At 42.0% G+C, this 20,648-nt stretch overlaps 1 protein-coding gene across 11 annotated transcripts in view; it reads right to left on the bottom strand.

Moving 5' to 3' along the window:
- Positions 1-20,648, bottom strand: part of ncor1 (nuclear receptor corepressor 1) — a 404,095-nt gene that overhangs the window by 250,782 nt on the left and 132,665 nt on the right. For all 11 annotated transcript variants that reach the window (XM_041197143.1, XM_041197144.1, XM_041197133.1 and 8 more), the window contains exons 10-13: positions 19,947-20,119; positions 11,163-11,253; positions 9,061-9,239; positions 8,221-8,275 (exon numbers count right to left, since the gene is read on the bottom strand). In XM_041197143.1, the coding sequence (XP_041053077.1) occupies positions 8,221-8,275; positions 9,061-9,239; positions 11,163-11,253; positions 19,947-20,119 (498 nt within the window). The remainder of the gene's footprint in view (positions 1-8,220; positions 8,276-9,060; positions 9,240-11,162; positions 11,254-19,946; positions 20,120-20,648) is intronic.

Genomic DNA, 20,648 nt, shown 5'->3' with positions numbered 1-20,648 from the left:
GTGGTGGTGGCAGATTCAACTGAGGCATTCTAAAGAGAATTAGACTGTTATCTGAAAAAGTAAAATGTGTAGGGAGAAGGCAGGAGAATGGCACAAAGTAAAATGCTCATTCGGAGAGCTGGTAGAGGCACAATGGGCTGAATGGCCTCTTCCTGCGCTGTAACAATTCTGTGATTCCATATCCAACTGTGTTTTGAAAGACATTACTGAACCTTCCTCCACCACCCTATCAGGAAGTGCCTTCTAGAACCCAACAGTGTAACTACCGGAGCCCATGTCCCTGAGGCTCCAGTGTCCTGGACATAAGCCTTGAATGCTATCATATCAAAGCAAAAAGAGAAATGGTAGGATCTTTCAGCAACAACTGGTTCAATACATTTGTCTTGAACCTACCAGTTTAAGAATACTTGGCTCTTCTTTGAGTTCTGCAACTGAGCGCCTCTAATGCCCCATTATACGTACTACTTGCATCTTGTCCTCACGAACTCAAAACATGAAGCGCTTGAGCTGCATGATCAGGAAGCGTTATTCTGGTAGTGAGACTACGCACCAGTTTGTAACTGAGTGCCTATCAAAGGCAGGTCCTGTACCGGCCACCAATGAGATTTTTCCCATTCTAACCTATGATTGCTCCTACTTTGATTATTGTCTATACATATATTTGTGATGCATGATCAAAGAAGAATGGAAGTTTATAGGAGAGTGTATAACAGAAGACTTTGTCCAAAATAAAATCTAAACCAGGTTGATAGAAGTATGCTGTGACAAATTCTCACCAGACAGTTGACTCATACTTTAGAGCATAATTAGGCTTCACTCAAAACACAAACACACCTGTGACTAAATTGCAGTAAGCTCCACAATGTTGACATGCTGTACAGGGTGTACAGGAATGCACTAAGCTCATTTAGTCCTTCTTAAACAACATGAATACCTTTTTCTCTTTACCATCTCTAACAAACCCTCTCCTCTTTTCAACTCACGGATTTGATTTGATAGAGATGTTCAAAATCATGAGGGGGCTGGACAAAGTAGATAGGGAGAAGCTGTTCCTGCTCGTAAAAGGGTCAAGAACAAGAGGGCACAGATTTAAGTTGATTTGCAAAAGATGCAAATGTCACATGAGAAAAAACTTTTTCACACAACAAGTGGTTTGGGTCTGGAATGCACTGCCTGGAAGCGTGGTGGAGGCAGGTTCAATCAAGACATTTAAGAGGACATAAGATGATTATTCGAATAGAACCAATGCGCAGGGGTACAGGGAAAAGGCAGGGCAATGGCACTAGGTTATAATGCTCATTTGGAGAACTGGTACAGACACGGTGGACTGAATCCTTTTGTGCCGTTAAAATTCTGTGGTTTTTCTTTTAATCTCGGTCTTGGCCCCCTTCATAAGAGTCACCATCCACAGTCAAGTTCTTCACTGGTTATTGATTCAGCTCTGCTGGTATGAGGGTCAAGCATTATGTGGTGCACAAACTCAAACATTTTCAAAATATACTGTCAGTGAACGACCCAATATCCTGAATAAACTGTGACTCTGTACAGTTACATGGTGAATATGTATCCTTAACTTTGGAGGAGGATCGTCCAATAGACCTTTCAGTAAATTTCAGTCTCCGACTCCTTCCATTGATGCCTCATTTACAGAAAAATGCCAGAAACTACACTTAGATTTAGTCAAAACATTTTTTCTCTGTTTTCATTTTTATGTACAAAGCTGGCAACATCATGTGTGGATGGGTAACAGATGCAAACAGTACAAAGGAACTTAAACTTATTCATTCACAGAATTCAGGAGTGGTTGGCTAGGCCAGTATTTATTGCTCATCTCTAATTGCCCTCAAGAAGGTGCTGGTGACCGGATTCTTGAACCATTGGAGTCCATGTGGTGTAGGTACACCCACAGTGCTGTAAGGGAGGGAATTCCAGGAATTTGATTCAGCGACAGTGATGATACAGCGAAATAATTTCAAGTCAGGATGGTGCGTGGCTTGGAGGGGAACTTCCAGGTGGTGGTGTTCCTATGCCTCTGCTGCCCTTGTCCTTCTCAGTGGTAGAATTAGAAGATGCAGTTGAAGGAGCATTGGTGAGTTGCTGCAGTGCTTCTTGTAGATGGTACACATTGCTGCTACTGTGCATCAGTGGTAGAGGGAATGGTTTTGACAGTGGTGAACGGGGTACCAATCAAGCAAGCTGCTGTGTCCTGGATAGTTTCATGTTTCTTGAGTGTTGTTGGAGCTGCACCCATCCAGGCAAGTGGAGAGTATTCCATCACAGTCCTGACTTGTGCTTTGTGGATGGTGGACAGCATTACTGATGGCCTCTTTCATCACTTCACTGATGATTGAGAGTAGACTGATGGGGCAGTAATTGACCGGATTGGATTTGTCCTGCTTTTTGTGTACAGGACATACCTGGGTCATTTTCCACATTGCCGGGTAGTTGCCAGTGTTGTCGTTGTAATGCATCAGCTTGGATAGGGGCGTGGCAAATTCTGGAGCAAAAGTCTTCAGTATAATTGTCTGAATATTGTCAGGCCCATAGGCTTTGCAGTGTCTTTAGCGGTTTCTTGATATCACATGGAGTGAATCAAACTGACTGAAGACTAACATCTGTGATGCTGGGGACCTCCAGAGGAGGCCGAATTGGATTACCCACTTCTGGCTGAAGATTGTTGCAAATGCTTCAGCCTTACCTTTTGCACTGATGTGCTGGCTCCTCCATCATTGAAGATGGAGATATTTGTGGAGACTCTGTCTCCAGTGAGTTGTTTAATTTCCACCACCTTTCACAACTGAATGTGGTAGGATTGCAGAGCTTAGATCTGACCCGTTGTTGCTTAGCTCTATCTATCCCTTGCTATTTATGCTGTTTGGCACATAAGAAGCTCTGTGTTGTAGCTTCACCGCATCTTTAAGTATGCCAGGTGCTGCTCCTGGCATGGCCTCCTGCACTCTTCATTGAACCACAGTTGATCCCCTTGCTTGATGGTAATGATAGAGTGGGGGATATGCTAGGATATGAGGTTACAGATTGTGGTTGAGTACAATTCTGCTGCTGCTCATGGCCCACAGCGCCTCATGGTTGCCCAGATCAGAGTTGCTAGATCTGTCCTAAATCTATGCCATTCAGCATAGTGGTGGTGAACATACTTAACAACCCAACCTCTGCAGCTCTCTGTGATAAAGAATTCCATAGATTGACTACCCTCAGAGAAGAAATTCTTCCTCATCTCAGTTTTAAATGGGCACCCCCTTACTCTGAAATTATGCCTTTTGGTCCTAGACTCTCCCATAAGGGGAATCAACCTTTCGACATTTACTCAATCAAGCCCCCTAAGAATCTTATACACATCAGAATAAAACACTGACTTAAAATAGAGCATAGCCAGTTTAAGGGCTCTCTAATCCACTCTACATGACTATATCATAACTATAGTGGATCACCCTGTTGAACCATTTCTATTTTCTAGAATTCTTATGGATTTTTTGACAGGTTGCCAATTTACAGCTACAATATCGTGCATATGGGGATCAGTAGATTTTTTTTTTTGACGCCATGATGAGAAGGGATATGGGGATAGGGCAGGAAAGTGCAGTTGATGTGAAAACAGGACTTAATCTCCACAAGGACTATGCAGTGATCACTCCTACAGATACTGTCATGGAGAGATGCATCTACAGCAGGCAGGTTGGTGAAGATGAGTATGTTTTATCCTCTTGTTGGATCGCTCATCATCTGCCGCAGACCCAGTCTAGAAGCTATGTCCCTTAGGACTCAACCAGCTACCGAGTCACTCTTCATGATGGACATTGAAGTTTCGCACCCAGAATACATTCTGTGCCCTTGCCACCCTTAGTGCTTCCTCCAAGTGGTGTTCAACATGGAGCAGCAATGATTCATCCACTTGGGGGGCAGTGTACACGGTAATCAGCAGGTTTCCTTGCCCATGTTTGGCCTGATGCCATGAGTCTTCATGGGGCCCAGAGTTGATGTTGAGGTCTCCCTCCCGACTGTATACCACTGTGCCGCCACCTCCGCTGGGTCTCCGGTGGGACAGGACATACCAGAAATGGTAATGATAATACCTGAGACCCTGTCTGTAAGGTATGATTCTGTGAGTATGGCTACATCAGGCTGTTGCTTGACTAGTCGTGAGACAGCTCTCCCTATTTTGGCACAAGCTCCCAGATGTTAGTAAGGACTTTGCAGGGTCGACAGGGCTGTGTTTGTTGCTGCTGTTTCTGGTACCTAAGTCGATGCCGGGTGGTCCATCCTGACTTTCTAGCAGTTTGATACAAATGAGTGGCTTGCTAGGCCATTTCAGACAGCATTTAAGAGTCAACTACATTGCTGTCAATCTGGAGTCACACGTTGGCCAGAGCAGGTAAGAGCGGCAGAATTCCTTCCCTAAAGGACATTAGTGAACCAGATGGGTTTCATGGTCATCATTAGACTTTTAGTTGCAGATTTTTATTGTTTGAATTCAAATTCTACCATCTGCCATGGCGGGATTCGAACCTAGGTCCCCAAAGCACTAACCTGGGTTTCTGGGTTACTAGTCCAGTGACAATACCACTACACCACTGCCTCTCCTCAATATTCCCCTCATACTGCCTCAATAAAATATAAACAAAGAAATTACTTCGAGAAGCTATGCTACGGTGAAAATTCTTTTAGAAAACCACTTGCTGGTGAAATATTATCAATGTACCGAACAGCAACAAAGAATCAAAGCCTCTCAAATGGAGACCACTGCATTTCACTCTGGTGACATCATCTGCCTTCCCATAAGTCAAATCAATCAAAGCACACAATAGAGAACACTGCAGACTCCACTTTATACCTCATTTCATTTTTAAACATTTCTGGAAAAGGATGGTACAAGGGACTTCAATTAAACTATCGACTCCAGACACTTAACATCTTGGCAACTGGTCAACGCTCAGGGTGGGAAAAGGGTGAGGGAGATGGGGGCTGGGCAGAAGCAAATGCATGGGATGAGGTGGCATAAGGTGATTAATTTGAGGGTGAGCAGTGCTGCATGGGAGAGGTAGAATGTGTGTGGGCAGTACAATGGGAACACTTTAATGCAATGACATGGGGTGGACAGGCTCCGATTAGAGTTCCTCACACCATCCAGTTCTCATTCTAGGATGTTGCTGTACCAAGTGCTAGATTCCATTGATGCTGCACCACAGGAGGAGGAAAGATTGAAATGGGAATCACTGTTGTCATGCATCCATGGTTAGCTAAAATGCAGAATGTAAAGGAAGTCACATGTTTGCTTTTTCAACCACAGGGTGCACATGACTGAGGCCCAAGGAAACTTGTAAGCAAACACTAGGAAACTGTGCTTCCCACCAGTATCTCAAAGCTTCATGACTTCTATTCCTAATTTATATCAATGATGCATTTCAAAAAACTCAATGCAAATTGATAAAGTTTGCAGACAATGTCATAAATCAGAGCAAGAGTCAGAGAAGGCGGCGTAGAGAATAGAGAATGAGTTGGACAATATCTAAGTGAAAAGAACAAAGGCAGATTAAATGTAAACAAATGCAAAATACTTGCAGGTGGAAAAGAAAAGTGGATGATACAGGTCTTCCGTGAATGGAGCTGAAACAATAAGAATGAAGTTGAAAGTGACTGAGGAATCGTGATAGGCACAATGCTCACCATGTCCAATCAATGATGAGCAGCACCCAACAAAGCCAACTGGGTCCAAGCTCAGGGTGGAAAAAGGGTGCAGTCACAACATTAAAATAAAATTCAGAGAGTGTTGTAATCAAAATATACAGTGTTCTGGTCAGACTACAATTTCAGCAAGGCATCCAGATTCTGGTTACAGAGATATAAGGAAAAATACTGGCAAAGGAGGCATTGCAGAGAAGAATCATAAGGCTGACCACAAGTTAAAGGTTTGAGTTATGAGGCAAAACTGGAGACTTTTAAGACTGGAAAAGAGGGAGCCAAGAGTTGATCTTATAGAGAGATGTAAGATGGTGAGAAGTATGGAAAAAAATTAGTCTGAAACATTACATTACACTAAAAACAACATAAAGAGAAAAAGGCTTCAATTTAAACTATTAAAAACAAAATTTAACATTATGAGCAAGTTCTTCATACTGAGTAATCAAAATGTTGAAGATGCTCTCAGATACAGAACTGGAGGGGAAATCCTCACAATCATTTGAGAAACAACTGATACAGCAAAGGGGAAACTTTAGGATATTTTTGGATGGATGAATTAAGATGGATTAAGTGGTAGCCTTCATTTATAATTAACTCATGATCTTCAAAGGCCACCATCACTTCTTTCTTTTCATACAATGTTCATTCTTTCATCAGAATAGAAGCAAAAGCCACACAACAATGAATCCCTCTCTGCCAATTCAAGTTTATCAATTTATCCATCACCAATGTTTGTTGTAAAAGCAAAATACTGCGGATGTTGGAAATCTGAAACAAAGACAGAAAATGTTGGAAAAACTCAGCAGGTCTGGCAGCACCTGTAGAGAAAGTGTTAATGTTGAGTCTGTATGACTCTTCTTCAGAGCAATGTTTGTTATCTGCATCCTCATTTGTTAGATACAAGGTGCTGTAGTCAATCTGTCAGCAGCCTGGGTGCCCATCATGCCAGTGCCATTTGTGTGTCCACTGAGTTAGGCTGAGTAAGGGTAGAAGAAGGGGCTATTAGGGCATTACCAGTCAGTACCTATGATTTGACTGCCTGGTCAAGGTGTATATAAAAATTAATTATCTGTACCACGCATAGACACTGTACAAGGAATTACCATGGGAAGCACTGAATTACGTTTGCTTTAATGCCAGTGATTCAACTGGTACAAGCATAATCCATGCTCCACAGGGTGGGGGTGCATGGGAGGGGCATGGAGGGGTTTCATGTTCGCGCCACTTGCAAATCTGCACAATTTGAGACCTTAAATTCCATTTGGACAGAAGGGATGCCGCCCAGCCGGCATTATAAAACACTTTGTCAATTCCCATTACCTGAATCCACGTGAAAGACGATGCATCCTTAAACAACAAGATAAACTTGAGGCAAGACTTAAGAGAAGATTCAGGACATGGGTTATCCAAGAATAAAACTAGTAAACAGGGCTATAAACAGCCACAAAGCCCTGCTATTAATTGTTAACTTTGAACAGACTGGGACTTACTCCAAAACACAATCTGGAATAACCTCTGATTCAAAGACACTGTTGTTAAACAGTCTCCAGGCTACTGATCAAGATAGAATTGCAGGCCAGGCGATTCAACTAAGTTTAAGCAAATGACTGCAGGTTGTTCAAACATTTTGAAGGTCAATTTCACTTTTACTTCAAATAGACCACACGGAAGAGGGAGAAAAATCAGCTCCATTGCCAAAGAAATCAAATAAGCCATGGGGTTTTTTTTTTATTCATTCACGGGATATGGCTTCACTGGCTGGGCCAGCATTTATTGCCCATCCCTCGTTGCTTTTGAGAAGGTGGTGGTGAGCTGTCTTCTTGAACCGCTGCAGAGTACGATTTGGAAGATTTTCTTTGTAACATTATACAATTGCCTCCAACTGCCTATGATCATAATGAAAATTAGAACACTACACAAAAGCAGATTCTGTAAATATTGCTGCAACAGGTCTCTGATGGGACTGCTTAAGCTATTTGCCAATTTGCAAATTCTGCAATATACTGCTTGTAATTTTTAAATTAACAACAACTTTATGCCAACTTCTTCTCAATCTCTAAAGAAGTGAGTTCTGAAACAAACAAATGAGCACAAATGATCTGGCAAAGGATGCGTTCTTGTATTCATTTTAATGGATTCCATGTCTCTAATCCTATTTTCAACGAGCATACAATGTGACTATTTAATAAAATGAGGCCCAAGCTTTTTAAACATTTATACTATATTTCATGGCACGGGGAAGAGATAAAGTGAGAGAGAGAAAGAGGAAGTAAAAGAGGGGGAGCAAGAATAGAGAGAGTCTGTGTCTGAGTGGCTAAATAGAACATGTTCTCACAAATTTCAACAAATCTGAACAAATATATAACATTTTACATCAATGATTACTCCAGGCAACATTGGATTCACTCCCTGCTGTGAACAGTATGAATGGATGTAAAGCAAATCATTTGAAGAAGACATGAAAAAATTGCAAAAATTCAGAGATTCTTGATCAGAGAGTAGGCGTGTGGAGAGTCCTCTTACCTTTCTCTCCAGGTAAGACGCTATCAAGCCAAAGTTTTTTGGGTGTTGAACAAACCTGTTGAAACCAGAAATCTCTGATCAGTAACACAATCAGCTGAAAGGTAAAAGCTTAATGAAAACTTAACAGTTGTCCTCCTGAGTCAGTATCTGGCAAAAAAGTAAAGCAAGTTATTCATTAACTTGCAGTTGTCATTATATTGCACCCAACAGGAAAGGTACAGGAATCAATTTAATCTATCTGTGGCAAAGCAATTAAAACTGATTGCTGTAAAAGGCAAAACAAAAAAAAAACATAAGTGATGATGTGTCTAGTAACATATTTACAATTGAACCATGAGGATTTTCCAAGGTTACTGATAAACCACTCCCATTCCACAACTTCAATGTCATTCCAAGTAAGTGTACTCTTCTAAGCTCTCATGTCGCAAATGTTTTATTCTTAAGAGGATCAGTTTTGAGTGATTCTGAGTTTATGCTCAAACATCCATCTAACTAGAAACTCTTAGCTCTGCTAAAAGGGAGCACCAAGATTAGTCTGCACTGGCAATGTTATGTACCTAGACAACAGAAAAAAAGAGTTCCTACACTAAGAAGCTTCAAGCAACACCAGATGAGAACGCTGCACAATATTTGATTTGGCCTAAAACCCGTCATGATAGCAATACAATTCATTATATATAAAGTCCAGTATTCCAGTATTAGCTGCAGTGGACTAGAACCTACTGGCAATTAGGTCAGTTGGTATCTGTGCACACGACTGGAGCAGAAATAGGAATGACTCTTTAATATGCAGCAAAAACTGACATGTTCAGTGCAGAATTGATACAAGACTATAATTACTTCTCTTTGAAGATCTCCTTCTCATGCTCAGACCAGACGTTTATGAACTGTCGCTCCTTGTACACCCTCATGGGATCGTCCATTACCCCATTCATGTTCAAGAACTTCACCCGTCGCTGTTCTGTGTCGTACATCATTGGAGGGATCACAGAAAGTTGCCTCATCTGCTTCTCATTATTCTGCAATAAACCACCCAGTGGATTTAATGCACAGAATAAAATGTTAAATATCCTCTCCTGAATCTTAAATCATTTATTTTGTTTATTTCCTAATAATTAGGATATAAGAAGCATCGAACTACTTCAGGCTTGCAGCTACTGGTGACTTATTGTCTATCATCATTGACTGGGTGGGGAGGAGAGGGCAGAAGAGAAGAATAACACAACCTGAGGAAAATAACATCTAAATTGCTGAGTACCAGCAACAGCCAGAAAGGGCTGATTATGATTATACACAGCCTATCTTCTGTGCTGCCTCCAGGTATGGTGGTGATTTTGGAAGTAATGGCAGTGTTTCTGCGTGACTTGTAACTGAGGACCTCAATACCAGTAAATCACAGATATCAGTGGGATTAGGATTTTAAGGGGTAAAGGGGAGATATTTTTGCTGAAACAAAAACAGAAAATGCTGGAAATACTCAGCAGATCTGGCAGCATCTGTGGAGAAAGAAACAGAGGTGTTTTAGGGTCAATGACCTTTCATCACATTTCTGCTGAGTTTGGTGAACTCTGGTGTGATATTCACAAAGATTACAGGATAATTGCTGAAGATTCTTCTAGCTTGAGGTTTTTTCAGTCATTGCCCAGATTATTGAAAAATTTCTGGTTTGCTGACCCTAATCCTACAAGGGGCTGGAGGGTTTGAGAAAATAAGGAGCCCAAATCCGCTCAGCTAGATACCATTTGCTGCTTATCTGCGAAAGCAGCTGCCAATCCTCAAGAATGAACATTCCCAAATGGGGGATCAGAGAAGTGAAATGAAGAATCTTATTTAAGGTACAGAGGCACCATAACACTGTGAACCATCATCCCACAAAGTGATTGCACATAGACTGCTTCCACTGTATGCCAGAAAATCAGCTTCCAATCTCAGCTGTGTTATCCAGTACAAGGAAACTGGAGACCTGAACCAATTCCTCCTGTTCTAGAACACAACCCTCAGTGGCCAACTCCAAAGATAACAGCAGTGTGGAATTTCTTTATAAGCCAAGTAGATACCAATAAATGGATTTGGATACAGATCCAGGACAAAACAAGATTTACACAGAGTACACTTGTCCTGTTTGAAAATCATCAGTTACATCCATTAAACAATAGCATGTTCAAAGACAAAATACTGAAAATTTGGAAATCTGAAATAAAAACAGAAAATGCTAGAAAAACAGCAGGTCTGGCAGCATCTGTGGAGAGAGAAACAAAGATAATGTTTGAGGTCGATAACCTTTAATCAAACTGGGAAAAATTAGAAATGTAACAGATTTCAAACAAATGAAAGGGGGATAAAGAACAAAAAGGGAAGACCTGTGATAGGGAACAGAGAATACGGTCTGAAATTGTTGAACTCAGTGTTGGATTTGAATGCTGTGAAGTGTCTAATCAAAAGATGAGAGACTGTTCCTCAAGCTTATGTTGAACTTCACTGGAACACTGCAGGAGGCTGAGGACAGAGCAGTCAGAGTGAGAGCAAGGCGGAGATTTAAAATGACAGGAGATAGGAACATACGAACATATAGTATGCTTAGTTTGAACCCATGTTTACAATCTTCTGTCATTTTAATTCTCCAGTTTGCTCTCATATTGACCTCTCTGCCCTCAGCCTCCTGCAGTGTTCCAATGAAGTTCAATGTAAGCTTGCAGAACAGCACCTCAAATCTTTCAATTTGGCACTTTACACCTTCAGACTCAACATTGAGTTCATAATTTCAGACCATAATCTCTTTCCTCCAAACACAGATCTTCCCTTTTGTTCTTTTTCTTGCCTTCTCCCTTTCAACTGCTTAAAACTTATTTTAGTAGCATGTGTCTCTAATAATGGGCAAAGTGTTGTTACAAACTGCATTTATCTGCTTTAATGAATGAAATGATTTCTAAGGAATAGCTGACCTCTTGTTCAGAAAGTCCATCGATGATTTCAGAAATCTCATGCTCACTCCTGGCTATGGTTGCTGGAAGCCCAGCTCCCCTCTGTCCAACCCTGAAAAAATAAGAGTTACCACAATTTTTTACAAAAAACATGTTAAAATGTGATATACGACATATTACATGATACAGCAGATTTAAAATAGGTTTGTCCACTTGCAAAGTAAAACAAATATTTTCACATTAGTCAACGGGCCATGGGATCAACACAGGGATTCGTAATTCCCATTGCGATACCATTTTAAGATCGCAGTATCCGCTATAAGGAATCTTCTTTGGAAATGATCTAACAAGGAGATTTGGGACGTACTATGCTGTGTTAAATCTATTAAATCATTGAACAAACAGCAAGCATTTGATGCATTCCATGGTCTAACACAATCTTAAACATTATAGGGCGAATCTTCTATCTATTGACTAGAAATGGGTAAAAATTGAGGCTTAAATCATAAACCAATTCAGTGCTGTGGAGCACTCAAACAGGTCTGAGGACTAGAGGTTCTATGAGCTGCAAGTGTCTCAGAGTTGAAGGTATCATTGTGCAATCTAGGAGAAGGTTGTCTCTCCATTGAGAATACCAGGATGTTGCCTGGGCTGGAGAGTTTTAGTTATGAGGAGGTTGGATACACTAGGGTTATTTTCCCTGGAGCAGAGGAGATTGAGGGGGTGCATGATTGAGGTGTATAAAATTATGAGGGGCATAGATAGGGTAGACAGGAAGGAACTTTTCCTCTTGGTGGAGGGCTCAATAACCAGAGGGCATAGATTTAAGGTAAGGGGCAGGGGGTTTAGAGGGGATGTGAGGAAGAATTTTTTCACCCAGAGGGTGGTGGGAATCTGGAACTCACTGCCTGAAAGGGTGGTAGAGGCAGAAACCCTCATAACATTTAAGAAGTATTTGGATGTGCACTTGCGATGCCATGGCATACAAGGCAATGGGCTTAGTGCTGGAAAATGGGATTAGAATAGTTAGGTACTGTTTGACTGGCGCAGACTCAATGGGCCGAAGGGCCTTTTTCTGTGCTGTAGACCTCTATGGCTCTATAACAGATTATTTGTGTTTTTCAGCAATGCAGTTTGGGGAAAGAGAACAGAATCATACATCACAGAACTGTACAGCACAGAAGGTGGCTATCTGGCCCATCTAGTTTGTGCAGGCTCTCTCAACAGCAATCCAGTTAGCCCCACTGCCCCTCTCTTTTCTCATATTCCTGCAAAACTTACTTCAAGTAATTATCCAATTCTCTTTTGAAAGCTACCTTTGAATTTGCTGCCACACACCATCAGGCAGTTGATTCCACTCATGCATAAGTGTTTTCCTCATGTTACCATTGGTTCCTTTGTACACTACCATAACTCAGTCCCTTTGGTTATGGTGAGGATGACACCTGTACCACTGGAAACAGTTTCTCCTTATTTACTCTAGCAAAACCATTCATGATTTTAAACACCTCTATCAAATCTCCTCCCATCTCAACCCTAACGAGGACGACCCAGCTTCTCTAGGTTATCCATGTAACTGCAATCCCTCATCCCTGACACCATTCTAGTACACCTCTTCTGTATTCTCTCTAAAGCCTTCATGTCCTGGTGCTCAGAATTAGACAGAATATTCTTACAATGATTTTGAGGATAAACACTCAAATGGTAGCACATTCTTAGATTTTGATATCTTCAGTAGTAACTTTAAAGCCTGAGGGGTAAGCCATAGACAGAACTGCCAAGTTCTACTGAACTAGTGAACAATTTCATTGTGTTTCCATCCAGGGTATAAAACTTCAAGATGACAAATCCACCTACACCCTCCTAACCTTAACCAGCCAGCCAGATAACCTGTCACTAACTCAACCAACTATTCTACATTTACCTCAACAACCAACATTCAGAAGCTGCAAATTTGTGTTTGATGCTAATATCTTTGTATGAACTAGCTTAGAACTCTAATATTCTAATAATAAATCCAAAATGGCCATAAAACTGCTCACACATACCCCTCCCCCACCCCTAGTTGCACAAATACACATCCACACATATACATTGTGACAAAAGATTCTAGTTTCTGCTCCACCTGCCGTGGCCTCAATGACTACCCTGCCAAGGCCATGTTCTACCCTTGTTGACCCAACCTCAGACTGATAAAAGCAAAATACTGCAGATGCTGGAAATCTGAAACCAAAACAGAAAATGCTGGAAAAACTCAGCAGGTCTAATGGCATCTGTGGAGAGAAAAACAGAGTTAACGTTTCGAGTCCATATGGCTTCTTCAAAGTTAAAGAGAAGTAAAAATGTGATGAAATTTATACTGTTTAAGGGGGTGGAGCAGATGAAGCTGGATAAAAGGCCAGGGATAGGTGGAGGCAAAGGAGAGATTGGCAAAGATGTCATGAACAAAAAGACAAAGGGGTGTTAATGGTATTGGTACTGGCTAAAGGAGGTGCTGATGGTGACATTAAGGTCAGAAAGTAGAATGTGGTAATAGCAGGACAAGGGTAAGCACTCTGGAAAGAACAACACGAACAAGGGACAGGTGGCCCTAGTGGGGGGCGGGGCGGGGCGGAGAGGGAATGGTGGTGGGGAAAAGGGTTGAAAGTAGGATAAAAGGTGAGGATAAAACAATGAATTTAAAAAATGAATAAAAATGAAAATAAAAGTGGATAAAGAATAAAAATAAAAATGAATATTGAAAAAGGGGAATAAAAAAGGGGTGAGGATGGAGGAGAGAGTTCATGGTCTGAAGTTGTTGAACCCAATGTTAAGTCCAGAAGGCTGTAAAGTGCCTAATTGGAAGATGAGGTGCTGTTCCTCCAGTTTGCGTTGGGCTTCACTGGAACACTGCAGTAGGCCAAGGACGGATATGTGGGCATGAGAGCAGGGTGGAGTGTTGAAATGGCAAGCAACAGGAAGGTCTGGGTCATGCTTGCGGACAGACCGAAGGTGTTCCGCAAAACGGTCACCCCAGTCTGCGTTTGGTCTCTCCAATGTAAAGGAAACCACATTGGGACAGTGAATGCAGTAGACCAAATTGAAGGAGGTGCAAGTGAAGCATTGCTTCACCTGAAAGGAGTGTTTGGGCCCTTGGACAGTGAGGAGGGAGGAGGTAAAGGGGCAGGTATTGCATCTTCTGTGATTGCATGGGAAGGTGCCATGGGAGAGGGATGAGGCGTTGGGGGTGATGGAGGAGTGGACCAGGTTGTCCCAAAGAGAACGGTCCCTATAGAATGCTGACTGGGGTTGGGTGGGGGGGGTTACAGTGGTGAAGGGAAGATGTGTTTGGTGGTGGCATCATGCTGGAGTTGGCGGAAATGGCCAAATGCCCCAAAGACTCCTTTCAGGTGAAGCAGCACTTCACTTGCACCTCCTTCAATTTGGTCTACTGCATTTGCTGCTCCCAATGTGGTTTCCTCTACATTGGAGAGCCCAAACGCAGACTGGAGTGACCGTTTTATGGAATACCTTTGGTCTGCCCACAAGCATGACCCAGGCCTTCCTGTCACTTGCCATTTCAACACACCATCCTGCTCTCATGCCCGTATGTTTGTCCTTGGTTTGCTGCAATGTTCCAGTGAAGTCCAATGCAAATTGGAGGGAACAGCACCTCATCTTCTGATGAGGCACTTTACAGCCTTCCGGATTAAAAATTAAGTTCAACAACTTCAGGCCATGAGCTCTCTCCTCCATCCTCACCCCTTTCTTACCTCCTTTTTCAATATTCATTTTTATTTTTTATCCACTTATTTTTATTTATTTTCATTTTTATTCATTTTTTTAATTCATTATTTTATCCCCACCTTTTATCCTACTTTCAATCTTTTTTCCCCACCACCATCCCCTCCCCTCCCCCTACCCCACAAGGGCCATCTGTCACTTGTTCGTGTTGTTCTTTCCAAAGTGCTTACCCTTGTCCAGCTATTATCACATTCTGCTTTCTGACCGTAATGCCACCATCAGCACCTCCTTTAGCTAGTACCACTACCATTAACACCCCTTTGTCCTTTTGTCCATGACATCTTTTTCAATCTCTCATTTGCCTCCACCTATCGCTGGCCTTCTATCCAACTTTACCTACTCCACCCCTGTTAAACAGTATAAATTTCATCACATTTTTACTTCTCTTTAGCTCTGAAGAAGAGTTATACGGACTCAAAACGTTAACTCTGTCTATCTCTCCGCAGATGCTATTAGACCTGCTGAGTTTTTCCAGCATCTTTTGTTTTTGTTTCAACCTCAGATTGTGCTGTTCCTCAGCATAGCTACCATTGCTTCTGAACAACAGAGAACCATGGTGAGGACATGACAAGGTCAGTCAATACCTTCCTGTACTAATCTGATCCCTCTTCCTCTTATTCCCTTCCATTTTTTTCAAATCCATGACAGAATGTGTGTAGTATTGCTACATTATACTTGGTTGATAGTACAGAACTTAAGTATTGCTGAAAAGAGATATGTTGTCAAAGCTTTTGGTCTTGTACTCATCAGGACAGAATTCGCAAGAGGGGAACAGCAATTTATACTTCATGAGAAGAGAGTGCTCATTGGTTGACAAGTGGACTCATTGGTAGATGCTAGGTAAATGCACTAGGTAACAGTTAACTGATATGCTTTTGTTTAAATTCAAACCAGACAAGTGGACTCTGATTGGTCAAGGCATTGCCATGGGGAATGAACCAGGAAATGGCTGCCCCCCAAACTTTTGTATAGTTGGACAAGGCACCATGCATGGTCATGCTCCTTCTGCCTGCAAAGGACAGGGCCCTGTGTGTGGATATATGTAGCTTCTAGCACACATAAGTGAGCCGTGCTGCAAGCATGACCAATAATCTTAAAATAGTTGTCAGTTTAATTCTTTGCCCAATCAGGATTGTTTAGCAAGTGGTGTCCAATTGTGGAATCACATCTAACATTGGACATTATGTTTTGAATTTTGCAAGCACAGGTTGGTTGGATACGGCCAGTACTTTGCATGTTGCAAACAGCCAAAGGGACATGCTGTTTGATATGATCCACCAGTCACTGGGAAGTACAGTCTACATACCTGACATCACACGAGCAATGAAATTCATTTACAACATTACTCATTTACGCAATAGGCAGAATGCCTTTTTGGCTTGACGGCAACATCAGTGGAGAACACTGCTCGTGTTGCTGCTGCACGATAGCTGTGTGAAATAGCTAGCTTCACCTGTTGCTCAAATCTTTGAGGCAACTTACCCTTTCAGGATAACCTGGGGTAGATTGGACAGTTTTCATGACCAAAATTGACGGCCTTAGGCCCACAAGTTTGCACGATATATAGCGAGCAACGATCTGATCAGGATAGCTATTATCCTGCAGGATGGCTGTAATGTACCCAATTTCAGCATCAAGCTTGCACGGTGAGCAAAATGGCTCAGACCCTATCTACGAGGCTGTCGATAAGATCTAACTTATAGAGAGTGTGGAACTGTAAGAATCCCAATGCAAATACTGACCAGTAAAGGTAGGCTTGCGGTTGGTAGTAGTAGAGAACCCACTGGCAGATATCTCAATCAGCACGTCGAAGAAAGGGAGCTCAACTGACTGCTCCATTTCAAAGGTGAATTTGAGCTCAGGGTGGAGTCCATTGAAGTGTGTAAGGAAATTCTGACATGCAGCTGCGGATTCAAATATAGCAAACCTATCATCTATGTATCAGAAATACGCAAGGGGTTGGAGGTTAGATGTCATTCCATCGAAGATGTGTTTCTCCTGGAAACCCGACAAAAATATTTGCGAGAGCTGGACCTAGGTGGGATCCCATGGCAACATCATCTTTTTGAGCATACATGGTGCCATTAAACTGAACTCAACTGCATGAATTGCTGAGTTCATATGTCCAATGAATACAGATTCATAATGGCAGTGTGTCAAGATCGCCATGATATAGTGACGCAGTGGAAAGGTCTATAACTTCATGGAGCGGCACACTGGTGAATAGATGAGCAACGTCAAACGAACACATGGACACAGCATTGCTAGCGATATGCAAGTCCTGGATGGTCTTCGCAAAGGTGAAGGAATCCTTCACCATGTATGTGAAAATTTGCTCAGAACTGGTTGTAGCAACTTGCCCAGTTATCTGGCCAATTCATGTTGTGCAGAACCAGCGAAAGATAAGAACGGGACTTCACTTTTGTGCGTCTTGGGCAGCCCATACATATGCAGGTGTAGTGAGTCGTGAGGACGAAACTTATTGCACGTCACCAGGAAGCCCGTTACCCCTGCATAAATCCAACAAGCATTTTTGTAACTTGCTTTCGAGCAGGACTGTCCGCTTAAGCTTGGCAACAAGTCCAATGATTTTAAATTTGGATTAAGAATAGTGTGCATTTTGTTGTAGTCACATAAATGGGTAATTTAGTATATGAATTTTAGGGCTGGTGTGATGCCAGGTGTGTAGGCTGTAGGTCCCAATAACTGGCGGATCATATCAAACAGCACGCCCCTTTGGCTGTTCGCAACAGGCAAAGAACAGACTGCACCCAACCAGCTCATGCTTGCAAAACTCAAAACATAATGTCCAACATTAGATGTGATTCTGCGATTGGACATCACTTGCTAAAATATTCTGATTGTGCTAAGCAGTACATTGATAACCAATTTAAGATTATCAGTCGGATTCACAGTGTAGCCCACTTATGTGTGCTAGAAGCTACATATATTCACAGACATGGCCCTCTCCTTTGCTCACAGAAGGAGCATGTCTAGGAACATTGCACCTTTTTCAACTAAGCAAAAGCTTGGGGTACAGCCAGTCCCTGGTTCATTCCTTATGGCAATGCCTTGACCAATCAGAGTCGACCTGCCTGGTTTGAAATTAAACAGTTAACTGCTCTCTGGTGAAATTTCCATACAACACCTCTACCACAGTCCACTTAGCAATCAGCGCTCTCTTCTCAAGCAGTATAAATTGTTGTTCCCTTTACAATTGGTATTCTTGCAAATTCTGTCCTGATGAGTGCAAGATGAAAAGCTTCAACAGCATGTTTCTTTTTTCAACAATACATTAAGTATATGGGCTACGTATAGATAATATACGTGTACATATATAGACGTATTTCCTACCACCATTTTAAAGTGTTATGTTTCAGCACATGTTTTGGGGAAGGGGCACTAAGCCAGCTTCTCAATTCTACTCTCCACCTGATGCCAGTCTATATCAGATTCCAAGCACGAGAGCAATGTAATAGCCTCCTGTCAGTCCGTAAAGTGTTGTACCTTCTGGTGATGCCACCACAATAAGACAAGTCCCTAAGTTTGCTGTTAAATGCAATCAATGGTGAAAGCAATGTACATGCAATTGGCTGCATTTTTACATGTAAGGGCTTTGAGAGCGGGATACAGAGCAGACCCTGGGTGACCGAAACTGAAAGTAATTAGAAGGTCAAAGTAGTTCAGGTGTGGTCGACACAGGAGATTGTGGAACTGATTGGTAGTAAGATACATTATATCAGATTTCTCAAACAAATTCACTATGGAAGTGTCAACTACTCAATGTTGACAGGCCTCTAATTCTTTGATTCCCTTTCTATGTACGAACTATAATTCTGAAATGAGCCACATTTAGTAGCAGGGGATTTATTTGTGATCCTACTTCTGACCCAGTCAAAGTATTAGGGGAGATTTTCTGCCACTGATACAACTGAGGCTTTTGCTCCTAATGCTGGGGCAGCCCTGACTAGTACAGAGAACTGACAAGACTGCTCCCAAATGTTCCACTGTCAATTCTCAACAGTAATTATTTGGAGTTGCCTACAAGGCTTTGGCCTTGTACAGGAATTAAACGTAATGGGAAGCAGAAAATATGCTCAGGGGTGCAAATTGAAAGGAAATGTTCACTTAAAGGCAAGTGGCTGCAAGTGGGAACAAATATTGTTTCAATCTTTACCAAACTTTACAATGAGCTTTAAATATTTGTCAGCCTTGGCCAAGGCAGGCAAGCAGGATAGGGAAGCACTAGGCACAAATGAAGTGGAAATAAAGCCAATGTGGAGAGATAAAATTGATTCCATAGCATCGACCTTCTATTTGATAGAAGGTTGAATGACATACAGTTGTGCAAGATGGATGTGGCACTTCAGGGCACCCTCCCACATGATGGCTATGCACCATTACTGGCAGTAGGTGGGAGGCAAATTTAATGCCGAGGGACCCAAGAACAGATGATTTCGAGATTCAAAGGAGTCTGGCAAGGAATGTCTGCACCTAAAGATTCCATGAATCCCATGGATAGCCCCAACACTGCTTGCTGTTGAGGTGTTCCCTATTCCACTACATATTCCACATTGCACACCAAACACTCATACACTGTACAGCACATTCTCTGGGCCTGGCCAAAAGCATCCGCATGGACATAGCAAACTTTTCAACCTCTCTCTGTAACCACAAAAAAATATCAAAGCATTTTCAATTATCAACAAGCACCTAAATTTTTCAATTCATATCTGCAAATATTTGAGAGCTTTACTGCAGTGTGGATGAACAGTCCAAAACAGAGCCACTCAAAGTGGATTTAGCCCTAAATCAGTTGTACACTCCCAAGTCTACTACTATCCTGTGCTGCACTTCCTTATGTTTTGGATTTTGTGTTGGTAGCAGAAGAAAAGACAGTGAGAGAGAGAGAGAGAGCGAGTGAGTGAATGAGGGAGAGAGAAATAATTTATTTTTGTTTTTCCATATGACTCTAATCTGGGGATTAGAGTAACGTCAACAGAATTTAGTCCTAACCACTACCTTTGAAAGCGTTCCTGCTGTTCCCTTTGCTTGCGGATTTCAGGAAACTGTTTCTCATAATATTCCCTGGTCTTGCTCTCCTTGGCCTTCCGGCGAGGGTTGTTTTCTATTCTTTCAACCTTCTTTTCCCACACCTCCATCAACTGGTCATAGCGCTGGCAGATCTTCTGCTCCTGCAAAACATGCATTACAAATGGAAGAATGAGGCAATTATGGTTAAAAAGCAGCTCAGCAGTGTGATGCTTTAGCATCAATGAGCAGGAGCAGACAGGTTCATGATAGAAGAGGCTGATCTACATTGAACCAGGTGATGATTGAGAGATGGATATTTTTTCTACAGGGGAACAGGAGAACATTAGTGAGTCACATATTTCTGCCCTCATCTCATTTTTTGCAGATGGATTAACACAAGTTTGGGGCCAAGTCTTTGAACAGGACAGAGGGATAAAAAATCTAAGGGGCTGAATGATTACTGAGGGGGAAAAAAGGATAAGATTTCTGGAGACCACATTGGATGTTTAGGCAACCATTATGTGCAATAACAGGTGCATTTTGGATCAGAAAAACACAAAGGTCCAGGACTGGGAAATGCACATTGAAACCGTCTGCAGAGTCCAGGAAAACCACTGAAAGCAGTTACTGAGCACAAGAAGCCAAGTTACATAAGAAATAGGAACAGGGGTAGACCATTTGGCCCCTCGT

The sequence above is a fragment of the Carcharodon carcharias genome, chromosome 10, assembly GCF_017639515.1.
Source record: "Carcharodon carcharias isolate sCarCar2 chromosome 10, sCarCar2.pri, whole genome shotgun sequence".
NCBI classification, from domain to species: domain Eukaryota; kingdom Metazoa; phylum Chordata; class Chondrichthyes; order Lamniformes; family Lamnidae; genus Carcharodon; species Carcharodon carcharias.
The sequence above is the reverse complement of the archived record's forward strand: the minus strand, read 5'-3'. Positions and strand labels throughout refer to the sequence as shown.